At 40.4% G+C, this 18,621-nt stretch overlaps 1 protein-coding gene across 1 annotated transcript; it reads left to right on the forward strand.

The window, feature by feature from the left end:
• The first annotated feature begins 1,214 nt into the window (after positions 1-1,214).
• On the forward strand, positions 1,215-12,671 carry CDIPT (CDP-diacylglycerol--inositol 3-phosphatidyltransferase). The gene is made up of 6 exons (XM_007424328.4): positions 1,215-1,456; positions 2,189-2,323; positions 7,583-7,736; positions 9,294-9,375; positions 10,469-10,550; positions 10,654-12,671. Exons 1-6 carry the CDS (start codon positions 1,414-1,416, stop codon positions 10,803-10,805), a joined length of 648 nt encoding a protein of 215 aa, XP_007424390.1. The 5' UTR covers positions 1,215-1,413; the 3' UTR covers positions 10,806-12,671.
• The last annotated feature ends 5,950 nt before the right edge of the window (positions 12,672-18,621 follow it).

Consider the following 18,621-nt stretch of genomic DNA (forward strand, 5'->3'; position numbering starts at 1 on the left):
AAATGATACTCAAAGCCAGTGTTTGTCAAAGTTGGCCACTTTAAGATGTGTGGACTTCAACTCCCAGGATTCCCCAGCCAGCATGGCTGGCTGGGGAATTCTGGGAGTTGAAGTCCACACATCTCCAAGTCACAGAAGTTGAGCAATACTGCCTTGGATTTTTCCCAGGCGTTACAAGAACCGTCATAGACCCTTCATTTGATGCTCCTTCGCTTTGCTTTCATGGCTTCAGTTGGGCTAGAAAACAGGATCCACTAAGGGAGCCATTAAAAATCTATAGTGACCGTGATCTAGGGGTCCACTTCCAGGGTCTAGGAAGAGGGCCTTTTCTGCTGTGCCCCCTGCCCTGTGGAACAGTTTGCCAGCTGAGGTGTGGGCTGCCCCCACTCTCCTGGCCTTCCAAAAAGGTGTAAAAACATGGTTTGTTTGTTTGTTTGTTTGTTTATTTATTTATTTATTTATTAGATTTGTCCCCCACCCATCTCCTCCCAGTGGGGGACTCTGGGCGACTCACAACACATTAAAACAAATAAATATACAATTAAAACCTATAACAACACAGATTCACAAAAATAAAAGAAATTTATGCCCAATGGCCTGGGGTCCTGAAGGGGGCTCGCATTGCTGGAGCTGGCTCGTGGGATGATTGATACTGCTTCACCCATTTCATAGATTTATTTGGGTTTTAATGGGGGGGGTGTATTTCTATTTTTATTGTTTTATTGTCTTGGTTTTAATTGCAAGCCGCCCAGTCACCCTCTGGGGGAGACGGGCGGCATAAAAATTTAATAATAAATAAATAATAGATAGTGACCACGAAAAGCGCAATTCTTCCTTTAAAAGCTCCTTTCGATCTCTTCCAATTTGCTAAAGAAGGCTTTCCAAGCTTCAGTCCTCCGAGCGATCTTCCCGCGGACTAACTCCAACTCAGGGGGGAAAGGTAGATTCCCTCTCCAGCCCTTTCGGGAGTCGGACTGAACCAATCCGAACTCCCGGGGGACCGCGAGCACATTTACTCCCGGAAATGCCCCACGGGGAGGGGCAGAAAGGAAAGAAAGGGGGCCAAAGACAGCTCCCCTGAAGCTGAAAGACGAGAGACGCGACTTATGGAAGGAGGCCTCATCCCATCACCGCGCCATGACGCCTCGCAATATAACGGCTCCCCTCTCCCCATTTACAAATGGCGCTTCCCGCTTCGGAGACTGGAAGACTTCAGGAAGCGGCAGTGCATCGTCCGCGCGTCGGCGGGGAGGCTGCTCTTTCGCTCTTCTCCCGCGGGCGAGAGCGGCTGGGGCCGGGGGGACGCCTGGGTGCCCTGGGAGGAGCGCGATGGGTGCCGCCTGATCTCAGCCTCGCCTTGGACCCGGGGCCGGGCCGGCTTTGCAGGGCGCCTCCGATCGCGCCGGCGGCGAGATGAAGCCAGAGAATATCTTCCTCTTCGTTCCCAACCTCATCGGTACGTGCGGGGAAGCGGCGAGGGCGGGGGCGAGGCAGGGAAGAGATGGGCGCTGGGCCCCTAAACTCCGGGCGCGGGGGACTCCCGAGGGCGGAGAGCGGATTGCTTTTCTGGGCCATCTCGAAAGCGCCTCCGCTTTGAAAAGATGCTGGACGAGATGGCCGTTGGCGGGGCTGCGCGTACCGTTTTGCCATCCAGCTCCGGCCTTTTCCCCCTTTGCCTGGCCTTATTATTTAGTTCCGTGTTTCTCAACCTTGGGAACTTTAGGATGTGTGGCCTTCAACTCCCAGAATTCCCCAGCCAGTATGGCTGGCTGGGGAATTCTGGGAGTTGAAGGCCACACATCCTAAAGTTCCCAAGGTTGAGAAACACTGTTTTAGTCCATTTCCATTTCATTGCTCTTGCAACGGTAACCCTGCCCCTAAAGGAAACCACGGCTTACTAAAAACACAAACAAGCAAGCCACCCCCCCATGGTTAAACAGGTTGTCCTCCCCCCCAGAAAAATCTCTAAAATGTCTTTCGTTTGCCCGTGTTCCTTGTCTATGTGATGGAAGTGTCGCAGGCCAGGAATTCAAGAGATTTGGGGAATCTTGCCTCGAAAACGGGGAAGAGGAGTATGGATTACTGTAGGGTGGATTTAGCTGAAATTTGGGGTGGGTGAGACTGTAGTCTCTGGGCGGGGTGCCCAGTTGAAGGACAGTGGCTTACGTTCCTTGCTTTTCCTTTGCAGGTTATGCTCGTATAATCTTCGCTTTCATTGCGTTTTATTTTATGCCAACCTCTCCCTCGATTGCATCTTCTTTCTACCTACTTAGTGGCTTCCTCGATGCCTTTGATGGCCACGCTGCCCGGGCTCTTAACCAAGGTAGGACAGAAGGAAGGAATCATCCATATATGAAACGATACAATACTAAACATATAAACTCTGGCTGTCAAGCTCTGTGTTCCTTGCTTTACCTCGGAGAACAGCACCAGCTCTCCAACAGACGAGGTTCCTGTTAATTGGGACGTGATCCTTTTTCGCTGAAGTTGGCCCTGGGACTTTCATCTTTAAAATACGGGATCCATCATTAAGTCCTTGTCCCTTTCCCACTAGAGAACTGGTGTATTGTTGAGGGGGCCATTTTTATTCTCCCTTCCCCTATGATCTGGATGTTTGATTTTTATGGTATTAATGTGTTTTTTAATATTTTTTCTGTTGTTTTTATATTTGTGTTTTTATCTGATTGTTGTATGCCACCCAGATTTGCTTCAGTGAGATGGGCGGCTCTATAAATTTGTTTAATCAATAAATAAAGTGTATTGTCATGGTTGGTTACAACAGTGAGCCAATCTCAGTAGTTTGAGTTCACTAGATTGTCATTCACCCCTGCCCTCTTCCCAAATCTGTAAATTAGTGATGAAGATCCTGACCTACTTCACAGTGTTGTTTGATTGCTTTGGAAAAGATTCGAATTCTTCTGTATAATGAGGGAGTAGCATTCCATATTTAGAAACATTTAATTCATACACATTTAAATCAAGACAGTGCAACCCTTACCTCTGGAAATGTGGGGTGAAGATTCTGCATCTAGTTTTTATATCAAAATCTGAATGCTAGATCTTGTCAGCTTTTATTTTTTCTTTTCACTCAGAATAAGTTATGTTTCTATAGGTAATAGTTTGATTGATTGTTTGATTTAAACAAGGATTTGTTATAACACCTACCCATTAGCATCTATGGGATTTACTGAAAGAATCAGAGCATATAAATCAAGAACTCTTGCACAGTGAATAAGAACTCCAATAAAACAGGATCTATAAAATAAATTGTAGACGTGAATGTGAAAGACAAACTCCCTGTAATACACTATAATATATGAAAAGAAGAGGGGTTGCTTTTAAAACTGCTTGGCAGGGTTCCTTTCCTAAGGCTTCTCTTTGCCTTACCCTTAATTAAGTAACCAAGTAATAAATTAATGAAATAATTAAGCTTACTTAAGTCATGCTTCCTTTCGTACCTTTGGATTTGTCATGCTGGTCTCTCTAAAAATTTTCAGCTCCCCTCTTGAAAAAAGCAAATTAACAGCTTTCCACAAAACAAATCACGTTTACATTTCTTCTCAAGATCTAACTAATCCCAGCAGCTCTTGCGGTTTTCTTACTGAGACCCTGGAAAGGCATGTTGATCCACCAAGTCAAAAGCAACTCAACAGCCATTTGAAGAGAGCAAGCTGGCTAGGGAGTTGTGGCCCCAAGACCTCAGGGACTACAGTGCCAGGTTGAGGAAGGGTGAGATGATCTTTGATCTAATCATATGAATACTTTATGTTCTTATTTATGGCAACTAATTTATGGCCAAGTCTAAAGAAACGAGCTGTTTTGGTCACCAACTGGCTGCTACAAAACATTGCCAAATTCTTAACCGTCCATAGTAAATGGCTAATGAGTTGAATTTGATGCAGACAGGCCACACATTTTGCAGGGTCTGCAGGATCCTGTATGCATATTTACCCCATTAATGTCTTTTTCTAATGTACTCAAAGTATTGTTCCTCTCATATAAAAATATTTAAGTAGCAGTGGTTGGGGGGAAAAGAAAGGAAGAAAAAGGAGAAGAACAAAAGGGGCGGGGGCTGCTTGAAAGTCTTTTCTTATAGAGCCAAATATTTTTTCTGTTTCTTTTAATTAAATTAAATTAAATTTTCATTTTTCTTTTTCTTTTTTTATTAAAGATTTTCACAAAAGTAAAAAAACCCCATGAAATAATTATAGAGTAAGATTAAATGAAAGAAAAAAGATATAAAAGTGTGAAAAGAGATACAAATAGAAAAAAGAAAAAATATGTAAAGAAGCAACTTCCGATCAAACAAACTTATTCTTGCTCCTCCCTCATTAAAATTACATCACAATTCCCTTCTTCCCATATTCCACCCTTTTTAATCAGCAAATCCATAAATCACAAATTCATTTTTTTCCATTTTCAGCAAAAACCCGTAAGATGTTTCCAGTCTTTAAGTACTTGTCTTATCTCTGATCAAGCAGGTCAATTTTGCCATTTCCACAATTTTTTTTCTAGATTTTTTTTTTAATCCCGCCTTTATTGCTTTTATAAATAACTCAAGGCAGTGAACATACCTGATACTCCTTCGTCCTCCTGTTTTCCCCACAACAGCAACACTGTGAGGTGATTCTCTCAGCCCAACCAAATTCCATCATCTTCACACTCCATTGTAGGTATTTCAGTATTTTTCTTTGTCATATAATAATCTTGCTGCAGTTACCGTATAATCTTCCATGAGTCTTTTCTAATTGGCTATTCATAAATCCCAGTAAGAAAAGTTCTGAATATCAGTCTTTAAGACTCTTTGTATCATTGTATCCTCTTTTTTTTTTTTTTTTTTTGCTTTTTTGCAAATCCACCATGCGTGGTAAAAATAACCCTTCATGTTTTCCACATTTCCAACACTTATTAGAAGTACCTTTATACATCTTAGATAATTTCTCTAAAGTCATATACCAGTGGTACATCATTTTGTAAAAAATCTCTTTTAAATTGTAACACAATGTGAATTTCAGTCCTTTTAACCATATTCTGTCCCATTGGTCCATCTGTATATTATAACCAAAATACTTAGCTCATTTTATCAAGCACTCTTTAACTTGTTTTTCTACCATTTCAAATCTCAGCAGAGGTTTATACATTCTAACAATCACATGTTCATAATTTGTACAATTTCAAATTCCATTTTCTGTTTTTCAATTCCAATTACTTTTTTATCCTTATTAATTCTTTTTCTTAGATGTGCATATGAAAACCATTGAAAACTAAATCCCTCTGCAGTTAGTTGTTCTCTTGACTTCATTTTAAGTTCCCTGTGTTCCTGTAGCAAATATTGATATGTTACCATTTCTCTTTGAAGTATATATAGATTTCACCCATTTAATACATTTTTCTCCAAAGTCCATATCTTCCAGGATTTTAAACAAAAAAGTCCAGTTCAAATGATCAAATGCTTTTTCTGCGTCAAGGAAAACCATTGCAGCTTGTTTTTCATTATGTTGCTCCAAATATTCTAATATATTGTATTAGGATATTTGTAATATTGTCTCTTAATTGTCTTTTAGGTAAAAAGCCACACTGATCTTCATGAATAAAGTCTTGCAAGACACTTTTCATTCCAGGATCTTCGTAAATATCTTACAATCAATATTCAATAAGATATTGCTTGATAATTTTTTGGTAAAATCAGGTCTTGACCTTCTTTAAGAATTAATACTATATTTGCACCCGTCCAGGTGTCTGGTATTCTTCCATTGTCTAAAATAGAATTCTTCATTTTTTGAAAAGATTGTAACAGTTCATCCTCAAAGTATTTATAATAGGAAGCTGGCAGTCCATCTGGCTCAGGCATCTTCCTTATTTTAGTCTTTTTTATAGCCTCACAAACTTCCCTTATTGTTATAGGTCCATTCATCATCGGCTTTTGTTTATCTGTTATCTTTGGTAAATTTTGTTTCTTTAAATATTCATCCACTTTTGCCAGGAAAATTTCTTCTTCTTTATATAATTTTGTATAATATTGATGGCATATTCTTTGCATACTTGCATTATCTGTTACTGTAGTTTTCCCATTTTGTAATTTTAATACCATTTTCTTCTCACTTTCTTTTCATAATTTATATCCCAACCATTTCCCTGGCTTATTTGCTAACTCAAAATTGTTCTGTTTTACGAAATTCATTTTTCCGTTTCTCTTATCGTTAACACAGAAAGCTGGCATTGTGTAAGTTTAATTTGCTGAATGACATTTTTCCTTCCTGGAGATCTCCTTAATTCTTCCTCTTTCAACTTTATCCCCATTAAAATCTTTTGCATCTTCTCCTGTCTTTGTCTTTTCAGTTTACTATTTTGCTGTATAAATTGCCCTTTCATAAAGGCTTTATTAACATCCCATATTGCCATTATATTTGTGCCTTTATTAAGATTATTCTCAAAAAATTCTTTCAATTTCTTTTTACAGTCTTCCATTATTGATTCGTTTTGTAGCAAAGTCTCACTTAGTCTCCATCTATAAGTTTTAAACTCTCCTCTTGTATGCTAAAGTCACTGGGTTATGATCTGAAAAAGTCTTCGGCAATATCTCCATTTTGTTAACACATGTAGCAAGATTTTGGATGTAGATATCCAAAATATGTCTATTCTTGAGAAAGATCTGCGTCTTTCAGAGAAATAGGTGTATTGTTTAGAATCGCCATTTTTATGTCACCATACGTCTATAAGATCAAAGTTGTCCATCATTTCAAAGAATATTTTCAGTAATTTACCTTGCATTGTTTTAATTCCTTTCACAGTTCTATCTTTTTGTGGCCAGACTACTCCATTCCAATCTCCCAGTAGACACCAATTTTCATTAGACTCCCAGTAGACACCAATTTTCAGTTAGACTCTTATGGACAAATGTATTAATTTGTCCATAAGTCCTTTATATAACATGGCTTTATTTTCAATTGGGGCATATATTCCCAGTATCATGATCTTGGTTTCATTCAAATTAATTTCAACCCCCACATATCTACCATGGTCATCCGTCAATATCAATTTTGGTTGCAATTGTGAGTTTATATACAAAATAACTCCACTTTTCTTACTTATCCCCACTGAAATAAATTCTTGACCCAAATTTTTATAAATCAAATACTTTTTTGTCCTTCTTTCTTATATGTGTTTCCTTTAAACAAATGACATCTTTTCAACTTTTTCAAATAATGAAATGGCTTTTTTCTTTTGGGGGGAGCATTTGCCCCATTTATATTCTGTTTATATTTCATTTTTCTTAATCACAGTATTGGATATGCAGTATCTTTTGAGTTCTCGTTTCAGCCCTCACCACAGTGTGGGGCTTGTGCAACAGCAATAATAATATTAATTTTTTTTTAAAAAAGGATCAATAATGACAATCAAAAATGACTTAGGGGTTATGTTGCTACGTATGTGATTGCATGTATACTATTCCTTCACCTCTTTTTCTATGTTTTTTTCTTGTTGCTTTTTACTTAATAAAAATAAAAATTAGATTAAAAACACCAACAAACAAAACACCCTCAAGCATTGTTCCGCTCCTAACATGTGGCCTTCCTCCTAGGCACCCGCTTTGGGGCCATGCTGGACATGCTGACTGACCGCTGTGCTACCATGTGTCTGCTGGTGAACCTGGCCATGCTCTATCCGGAGTCTGCCCTCTTGTTCCAACTGAGCATGAGTCTCGATGTGGCCTCCCATTGGCTGCATCTGCACAGGTATCAGCTGGGGAAACCACAGAGCTTAACGGTCTTTGGGAGTAGAGAAAGGCCAGGTTATCTGACCACCTAACCTGGGGTTTATATGCTTGAGGCCTCCTGGCTCATGGTCTTCCGCAAGAATTCAGAGTGGCCCCGGCCGTAACTTTTAATGTGACAAAAGAAAGACATTATGAAATATGTGGGAAGGAATCCTATTAATTATTCAATAATGTTAATGCAGTTTCAGGGTAATGATTTTGATTTTTCTCCAGGCTTTGCTTACCTTCTGAAGTGTGGCTCCTGACATGCCGTGCACATCCCCCAAAGTTGTGCACCTCTTATCTAACTCCATATTGTATATCGTGACTGACAATAGCTGCCAGGAAGATTTTTTTCCCCCATCTCCTGCCATCTAATCTTTTTTAACTGGGGTGTTTACGGGTTGAGCTACAGGCCTTATACATGCAGGGAGGATGTTCTATCTGTCCTCTATTATCCCTCTGTGAGGAGACAGTGAAAAGGAGTGCCATTAATTTTGTTGTTGTTGTTGTCAAGAGATTGTCCCACCAGGCCTGAAACAAAGTTTTATGGAACTGAGTGGTCCTCCTTCTAAATCAGTGTTTTTCAACCTTCTCAAATTTAAGATGTATGGACTACAGCTCCCAGAATTCCCCAGCCACCATGCTGGCTGGGGAATTCTGGAAGTTGAAGTCCACACATCTTAAAGTTGCCAAGTTTGAAAAACACTGTTCTAAATAGTGATGGGTAGAATGGCTCTCCTCAGTTCCAAGGAGTCATTGACCCTGATCATCTTGGTGTATCCCTGTTCTTCAACTGTAATCTAGTTTAGTCTGCCGTCGAAAAAGGATGTAGACAGTTCTCTTCAGATTTATCATCACTTTGATCTTCAGGTTGGAGGACTATATGTTTGTATTGCCTCCACATTTTTTTTAACCCTTTCAGTTTGTAGAGGCAAAAGCTATAATCCTGTACATTTTTCCTGGGATAAAGCTCTATTGAAGTCAAGTGGCCATTCTGCTGGGTCACGGGTACAAGTGTAGGATTGTATTCTAAATTGAGCTAGAAACTGAGCTGCCTGTGCCAAAAAATTCACTAGGTGGCCTTTGGTGATGGTCTCCAAGTCTCATAATGTCCATCAGTATTATGGAGAGAATAATGCATTGCTTTAATCTCTTGTAAGGTGCCTTGAGAAAACTTGGTTCTAAAGGACAACATACAGAGTTTAAAAATTAATCAAATTAATACCATTTGCAGAGTTGGAAGAGATATAACACACATGAAGGACAGGCTTCTTAAGAAAACTAGGGTGAAGAGAGTAACATTGCAGTTTTGAGACTGTTTTTTTTTTTTTAAAGCATACACTACCCAGAGAAGCATGATGTGAAAATTAGAACATGCTTCCTGTGGAGCAGAGAGAGTCTTTCTGGGAAGATTTAATATGGAAAAGTTATACAGCAATGTGAGAGAAAGAAACAAGGGGAGGGGAGTCAAGGTGGAGCTGAATACTCTTAATTCTTAATTCCCACTTTAATTTTCTTCCCCTGCCTCCATTAGCACTGTGGTGAAAGGTGGTGAAAGCCATAAGAGCATTGACTTAACAGGAAACCGGATCTTGAGAGTGTATTACAACTCCCGGGTGAGTGATACTTGCACAAGAGCTGTCTCTTTGGAGTCTTCACATCACTGCATTCCTAACTCTGTCCTAATCTTAGATAGCGCCTCTTTCTGTTTTCTCAAAAACAAAATCTTATTCCAGCCATTTTCTCACCAATTTGATTATGAAGTCCTCTTTCACTTAGTTTCCCCCTTTTAATTCCAAATGCTTTGGAGAGAAGGCACCATTGGGGTGATTTTTCATTTTTAATGAAGAATAATACAGTCGTGTTCAGTAAATGTTGTTTTCCCGGTCCCATTGGCCCCTACAGGTAGAGCTGTCTTCATGGACATCCACAGTAAACTCAGATTTCGCCAGAATGACAAAATGCGCATTGTGACATCACAATGCAAGCTCCAACTGTTATATAATTGCAAGTGACATGATACAAGTACAGAATGGGTAGAGTTTGCAATGTGACACATTTTGCCATTGGGCCTACCCCACCCCATTCCCCCCAATGCCCAAGGCTGGCTGTGGGAAGAGGCATTTTCAGCCATGTCAGTGCCTGTTCTAGCATGTCTATTTTCATGAAGCATTTCCTTCAAATTGGAGGAAAAATGGCAACTTAGTAGGCTTCTAGTTAGGCTAATTTAAAGTGTTGACTTTGACTATCAAAGTTCTAAAGAGTCAAGGTGGCTTAAAACCCATATAAACCTTTCTGTAAAGATCATTCTTGGATGATGCCTCCTCCCCATTTGAAATGAGGCCAGACCTTTGTTTGGGAAGGCGCCAGTGTTGTAGGATCCCTTACTGATCCATTTGCTTCTCTTCTTCCATGTTGATCAGATGGCAGCCCAAGCTGTCTCTTTCTTGAGAGGGTTATCTGACTTGCCCTTTTTGTGAATTTTGTTACACTCTTGTATATTATTTTTATCAGTCACATGCAATAAATTATGTTTTTTTTTAAATATAGATTTTTATATAGAAAGATGTTTCCATCAAATCACCATGATTTGTCATACAATCGCAGTTGATGCCCTTATAAATAACTGTCTGATTTAAACTTGCTTCTGTTGGCTGCCATTTCTTGCCTTGTCTGGTCTGATGTAGTTTCTTCTTCCTCTTTCTTCAGCCTGTTCTCTTCATTATGTGTGCTGGTAATGAGCTCTTCTACTGCATGTTGTACTTGCTGTGTTTTGGTGAAGGACCAGAAAGTGAGTACAGACAGCTAAGGGGGTTGAGGGGAGGGAAGGCTTTGGGACTGAAGAGCATGTTGGATTTTTCCACCCCACTCATTTTTGTTCTTTTACTTTCCAGTCCTGTCAGGGTACGTCGGACTCTACCGCCTAATTCTGTGGGTTTCTACCCCCATTGCCATCACCAAGAGTTTCATCAGCTTAATTCACTTGGTCTCTGCCTCGTGTAATATGGCTGCCTTGGATGCTGCTGAACGGGCAAAGAGGAAGTAGGATTTCAAGGTTGTGGGAAGGAACTCCCCTCAGTCTTCCAGAGGGATCAGCTCCCAACCTTCATGATGAAGGGATCAGGGCTTTGCCTCAGATTAGTCACTTCAGTTGAGCATATCTTCTTTGATGTGACCACTTCACCTTCCCATTATGCTTTTGTGATATCTGTGTGGGATGATAGGATAACTCCTGCTCCCCCGGCTCCTCCCTGTTTTACTCCCATAATAATTTGAACTGTTGAGGGGAAAAAATGGCTGTTGAGGAGGATCCTGTTCCACGATTTTGAGGGGCAGCTGAACAGCTTGTCGTTTTGGGATTGACAGTTTTGTACCTCACACTTTTGGGGTATCTTTGGGGAGGATGAAATATAGGACAGCACAAAGCTTGTCTTGATACAATGAACCAAACTAGGATATTGTTACCATGTATCCTCAACTAAAAATCAAGAAGATTACATCTAAACACCTTTTGAAATCTGAACTTGGGTTTTGTTTTCCAAAACTGTATAGGAGCGGATCTCAGAGAGAGAGAGAGCACATTAATCCCCTGTATTCTGCAAATATATCTAGTAACACATGGACCAACCATTTGGAAGTCATTTACTTTGGACAATATTAATACAGAATTTTTAAAAAGCTATTGGCAGTCTACTTGACACTGGGGGGGGGGCGGTCTTATGGTCATATCTTGTATTATTTCCTTGGAATTATCTCTGAACGTTCAGTTTAACTTTTGTACTTCTACTTTAGCTTGTGGCCCAGATTATCCTGCTCTGCTCTCTTGTAAATGTTTTATTCGAAATACTTGACCAGAGGTGGCAAATTGGGATGCGTGCTTCTCTCCTCAGTATTTTGCTTTCAGAGTGTCTGTATTTTCTTCCACCATCCTCTGTATGCTCCAGAGGAGAAGATGTGGAAAAGGCATTTTGGGATATTGATCATTGTTCAACTTTTTTCCCCCACTACTTTCCCCATATTTTCTCAAGCAATTCAGATTGACTGTAGCTGAAGGCTGTAGTTTCCTTTTCTTCAATCATGTCACTGTGCTGTGAAATATTGACATGAACTAAATAATTACAATCTTCAGCATCAGTTTTGCCCTTCCTGAATCCTGTCTGTCTTCACCACGATTCTGAAATTTACTGGTGGGCAGAGATGTATTTGCCTATTTATTTTCTCCAAGATTTTGAACTTTTAGTACTTTCCTGAGGTAATTGTTAATTCAGTCTTATACACAATCATTTATCTTCTCTTTCCTCACTCATTTCTGCATTAGCACATTAGCAAGCTCTCCTAGTGTGATTTTCAGCAAGAATAGCTAAGGTTACGTTAGCATGGTAGCCACCTTACCCGTTAAAGGTCCCCTTCTCCCTTTCCCAGAAAAGCTGGCTTTTCATTTGTATTAGAACCCAAAACTGAAGTCAAGAGAGATAGAGGATGGAGATGGTGGAGACAGAGTTTTTGGCCATAATGCAAGAGAGATATCCAATCCCTAGGTATAACTTAAACCTAGTGGTTGTATTGAAGGAACCAAAGTTAAAGGTTATCATAGACCCTTGTCTTCATCCAGCAAGCCAAATTAGAATGCCATTACCATGTAGCTTCTTTTGCTAAACAGCAAGAAGACATCTGAAATTGAAATGGTTATTTTTGGTCCTTCTCAGGAATGTTTTCACACTGTCTTCTGCAAGCAGGGGCTGAGTGTGATTCTTGCAGCTCTCTCCTCAGTTCACAGTGGCATTGCCGCACTCTTCAAATCTGACTGTCTGTATATTATATATAAATTTTTAAAGTATAAAATGTTTGTCCAATAAAAAGCCTCTTTCTCACTCAACAAAGTAGATGTTGCTGTAATAAATATCTATCTGATCATCTGATTGAGTATCTTGATTTAGTTGTCTGAGTTATTATTTACGTAAGGATCTTGATGAATAGCCAAGATAAATATGGCAAATATTCCTATCTCAGTATTTAACTGTCTTCTGGAGATTGAGAAGACTTACCACCTGGTCAAGGGGAAAGAACAAATGTACTCAATACAGGGGAAGCCAACATTCATGAATCAGAGGAGCCATAAAAATAGGCTTGCAGATTAAGCCTCTTTGTCAACAAGGCCTAAGGGAGGAAGTGAAATGAAGATGAAAGACATGGTCTCTTATCCCTGCCAAGATCCAAATCTTGCCAAGGCACCTCTTCCATTCCCAAGAGGTTATGGAAATGAAAGTCAAATTGTTACATGGCACTTTGTTTTCCTATCCTTAAAGGGCCTAAAAGAACAGCATTCTGAGAGAGAGAGAGAGGCCTTGTTAGCTCAGTTGCTAACTTCTACAGCATATTTGGAACACTTTTTAGCACTGATTAGCAACTTTTTTCCTTGCCATCACATAATGTCACAGTGCCCCAAAATACAAAGGAAATGACTAAAATCTCTTGAGATTATTTTTTTTAATAATAATTTTGAGGATCTATGAACTTTAAAGCTGACTCACTGATACACAGAGAAGCTGCACAACGCCTGCATTAAAGGTTTAACTCCTCTCTTACAGGATAATGTTTCATAATCTAGGCATTATACTGTATTGAGATGAACTCAAAGTCCACTAAAGCACCCTATAAACTAAGATGTTTATACCAACTCATTGCATTTGTGCATAATGCTGAGCTAGGGTTGGGTAATGTGGCGTTGGTGGGCAACAGAATTTCTAGATTCCTCATTTGAGATCCACCAAGCTCCTTGCCCCATTCAACTTCTTGGAAGGCTCTTTTAATAAAAAGATTAAATAGGAAGCTGGCATGCTGTAAAACAAAGCATCAAACTTTAATATATTTATTTGCAGTCTTGCCTTTGAACCTTGCCAATATCCCCCCCAGATGATTGACTGCTTTGTAGGAAATAGGGTTAATTTGTCCTCTGGTAAATTAGTGGTCTGTGACCAGGTAGTCCTTTACTTACAACCATTTATTTAACAACCAAAGTTATGACCGCTGAAAAAAATGACAACTGGTCCTTGCACTTATGACCATCACAGTGTCCCTACAGCCACGTGATCAAAATTTGGGCACTTGGCAACCAGCAGTTTACAACAGTTGCAAAATCCCAGGTCATGTGATTGCCATTTGTGACCTTCCCAGGGGGCTTCCAACAAGCAAAGTCAATGGGGGAAGCCAGATTCGCTTAAGAGCCACAGCAAAAAAAAAAAAAGTAAAATCAGGCACAACTCACTTAACTCTATTGCTTAGCAACTGAAGTTCCAGTCTCAACTGTGGTCGTAAGTTGAGGACTACCTGTACTATGTCCATTATTTTGTAATGTGTCTGACATTGTTTCCAATTTCCAAGATTTCTATGCCAGGCTTTATTTTTGTGATTAGGTTTCATATGTTGTATTACTTTATTCCCTGAATTTATTTGCACTGAGAGATTGGCTCATGAGGACAAGTTTTCCAATTCTTGGCTACATCTATTGGTTGCCTTATAATTGCTGAGGGCAGCTCACTTCTCTTGGGGTCTTATTTAAAGTTTCTGCTCCAGTAGCTCCAGCCATCCATTTGAAAATTTTTGGGTGATGTAAAAGCCAAAATTGTCAGTACCTAAGGCTATATAATTGCTTGCTATGACTAATAGAAACAGAACAATGTGAGAAATAAACACGTCTGTTTTAACAAGAGTGTTCATTTTTGGTTTTCTTTGTGGGTTTTAAAAGGCTGTGAATTTACACAGGCTGATGAGGGCACATGGGTTGAACTTCCCCCAGTTTTCTCAGAATAATCACTTGACACAACTTCATGCATCTGAGTTTATTTACTCGATTCATGCGTTGATACAAAAGTCTGTAGCCGTTTATAATGTCCATTCTCCCACCCACCCCCCTCCCACCCACTATACCTTTATACAAACTAATACTGAGATTTATAATATTTTGTGAACTCACCCAACCCGCAAAAGGAACAGGATTCTCAATCTCACTAAGGGGGTTGATTGGTCCCAGATTCAGAACCAATCTACCCCTTTCCTGTTTTGATTGGAATCCTTTAAATGATGAGAACAAATCATGTAAAAAGAACCAAGTAGGAAATGTAAGGAAATAAACAGTAACACATACATTACAAAATAAGAAAATATTGTGATTAAACCTGTTGGTCAGTTTTAACAGTTTTATGAACCGCTTAGAACTAGCCTTCCCTCACTTGGTGACTTCCAAATGTGTTGGACTACAATTCTCATGACTGTTGCCCTGGGTTGATGAAAGTTGTAGTTTAGCACCTCTATGGAAGATACCAGTTTGGGAAGAATGAATTTAGATAACAAACTCTGCTTTGTTTTAGAAGAATGGCATGATTTGATTCTCACAGAAACAAAATTCATTACTCACACATACCCAGGAAGAGAGAAGACTAAATGGATCGGAAGTATGACATTCTGCTTTGGCCCCTCAACCTTGTGCCGTCAGAAGCACAAATAATGCTCCACAAAGCAGGAAATTAATCTACATCTCACACATTGGTGGGTGAAGGAAGAAATAAAAAAGTCTTCCCTCTTCTTTCACCAATTAAAAAAAAAACTAAATTTTCCTCCCAAAATTGTATATTAAAGCAAACTTTTATTCTTTAACATCCAAAATGTTGCCCACCCCCAGTATGAAAACATCTATCAAGCAGCAGGTCAAAGATATAGGTTATGTGGTTTTCATTCAATAACTGCTATGTGTAAACATAAAACCCCTAACAAACCAGTCTTCCCTTCAGTCTAGACCTTTCTTATCTTCCATCCCTTCCCGTGGTACTCTAAGCATATCTTTCTTCACCTCTTTACCCAAATTCTACTTTTAACACACTTCAGTAATCCACATTCTCTCTCCACCCACTCTGTCTCTGTTGCTGTTTAAAGTACATTTATGTGGATACAATCAAGGGCCACTTTTTTTTTTTTTTTTTTTTAGGGAGTGGGCGAAAAGGTAATTAGCAACCCAGATCTCCCTTCTTCTAAATTGCATCTTGGCCTTATATCTTAAGATTCAGATTCCCATTTAAGTCAGCTAGCAGGTCACCTTGAGTAAGAGATCTAGGATTATGGGACCGACTTTCTCCTCAAGATGAGGCATTGGTTATTCCATTCCCCTTCTTGGCAATTGAATTAGAATTGAAATTATTTCTCTTTGGCTCACAGGATTTGGCCCAGCAAGCCCACTTTACTGACCATTATTGGTTCTTTAGTAGACGAACTTCAGATTCTTCCATTGAGGTTGGTCTACTATGAACTCCAAACTGTCCTTTATCTATGAAATTTAGATCTATGTCTGTGTGAAATCTAAATTTCTTGAACTCAGCTGATCTTTTCCCTACCACCATCACTACTGGTACCCCACCGCCCCCCCATCCCCATCAGGCAAACCCATTTCCATTCTGAGTGACTCCAAGTCACCACCAGCTTCATCAGTTATCTGTTCCCCAAATTGATCCATTGAACCCTATGATCTTGTCTTAAATCTCACCCCCTAACATCTTATCTCTTTCCCCTTCCAAGATCCTGATTTCCCTCCCTGCCCCAAATATAAGCATATAAAAACATGCAGACAGAATACTTGCATTTCAACATCAAAATACAGCAACCCTCCCCCTGACCTGCCAGCCATCCCCTTCTGCCTCATGGAGATTAACTGTCTGCAGGACTGAGGAGAAGAATAAATCAGCCAAAACTGCCCTTCCACCTGCATCATGCATCCATCAAGGAAATGGTCATTTTGGTTTTATTTTATTTTTTTAATTTGGCAGGATGGTTGGCAGAGGGCCAGAGGCTTGTAAGTCGTGCAGATGGGATTAATAGTGGAAGGAGTTTCAGGCCCTCCTCCCCCCTAAATAATGCCCCATGCTCTCTCCCAAGTATAAATTATAAAGGAGGCTGCCATGAATCAAACCTCCTGTGTTCCCACCCACCCCACCCCACCCCACCCCATTGTGTAACAGTCTGCAGGAAAAAAAAAAAAATAAAGCCATTGAGGTTGGTCTACTACAACCTGCAAAATAAAACTCACATTGTGCCGGGTGTAACTTTAGTGTCCGCTACACACTATTTCTTTGCTGGTGCCCTTCCCTCACCCTGTCCCCACCCCGCCACCCACCCCACACTTGATTCTGTCCAATAACATACGTGGTGGTCTGTCTGACCCTTTTAAAGATGTCTTCCTGGTTTGCATGGAGCAGATGCCCTCTCAGGAATACGTCTCTCAGTGAAGCATCATTCAGCCCTTCTCTCCCCGTGCCGCGTCACATCTGGTGATCCCGCTGGGCAGATGTGCTTTCCTCTCTGGCTGGTGTGATCTTCTTTCCATCCAAGAAGGTGTTTGTATTATCCCAGCTTCTGTTCCTTCTTGAAGAATAGCCTGCTGCTTCCCCCCACCCCCACCCCACCCCACCCCGGTTTTTAACTGAATCTTGTGCAAGCTTCCATCTGTCCCATTCTTTTCTTTTTTCCACCTCAGAGAATGTCTTGTTTCTTTGCTTGTAAATACTAGCTGGTATTATCCACTCCTTTTAGGCTTGGCTGTTACACTGTGGATGATGTTGGCTAGGATCTGGACACTTCCAGTAACAGTGGTGTCCTGCTTTGTTTTTATACCATAGTTCTGAGCACCCAGATTAGAGTTATAAGCTTCCTCTGTGCATCGGAGAGGAACTGACGTAACACATACGTGGTGGAAACCCATATTCCTCCATATCACACCTTCACTTCTGTATATACTTGTACATACACATTCATGCTTCACTGTATGGTTCTCACACAGCTTCTTGGTCCCTGCTTCAATTCTGATACTCAATGTTGAGGGTTTTCACTCTTCATAGTGAGGGTGGGGGTGTTCTATCCAGTAGCTCTTCTATTGTGTGTGTGAAAGAGAGTGTGCATATGTGTGCATGGTGCCTTCCTCTCCCTGCCTTTTCTGCCTTCCGGAGCAACTGAGCAAAGAAGTTCACAATCTCTTATTGCTGACCCAAAGAAAAGGATTGAATGGGAAGAGATGTGGAGCTTCAGTAGTGGCTTTCCTCAACTGGACTCCTCCAGATATTTTTGACTACAACTCCCATAATTCCCAGTCAGTAGGGACAATGCCCTGTCTGGCTGGGAACTGTAGTTTGCCTGGACTTACATACCTGAAAGGTATCCTCTTAGCAACACCCACACTAAAGACTATCAGCTTAACAACCTTTATGACACAACTGCCTTTGAGGATGTAAGGGGGCGGCAATTACTGTCTATGCTGGACAACCAAACCATGAATGCTGTGCAGCCGGTCCTGTACTCTTTACTTTTCCCTCCTCAAGTACAATGGGACACTTAAACCGGTTTTTGCACATAAAGGAATATTTTATCCTTTGTTTCAGGTAGCAAAATATCTTGGAACAGGCTTTCCCCACACTTTTTGGTGTGTTCCCCAGGTTGCTCTACAGCCACCCTGAATTCCTTCCACATTCCTGCCCCAGCTGTCTCTCATGTCTGCCAAATATGTTGGGTTTCTCTTAGTAGTGTTTGGCCAAGGTTTGTCTCCTCCCACAGCCATACTTTTCTGCTAATACATCGGTTCACCAACTGAAAGACACGGCACTACCCAAGCTTTGCAATCCTGTTTTTCTGGCTGCAGCTGGTCCTTTAAAAAAGGGGGGACCTTGTTGCTTTATGTCCCTTTCATGCTTTCAAATTCTGACCCCACCCCACTCCACCCCCTTCATTTTTACTACAACCTCCATTTCATTCATTCTAACATTCTCATTTTAAGCACTTTCTTCTTTATTATTCTCAAGACTGGTATTTTGTTTTCTCCACCAGCT

Source organism: Python bivittatus, unplaced genomic scaffold (genome assembly GCF_059951505.1).
Source record: "Python bivittatus isolate LINGU-HERP-01145 unplaced genomic scaffold, Pbiv_v1 ctg000440_np1212, whole genome shotgun sequence".
In the NCBI taxonomy this organism is placed as follows: domain Eukaryota; kingdom Metazoa; phylum Chordata; class Lepidosauria; order Squamata; family Pythonidae; genus Python; species Python bivittatus.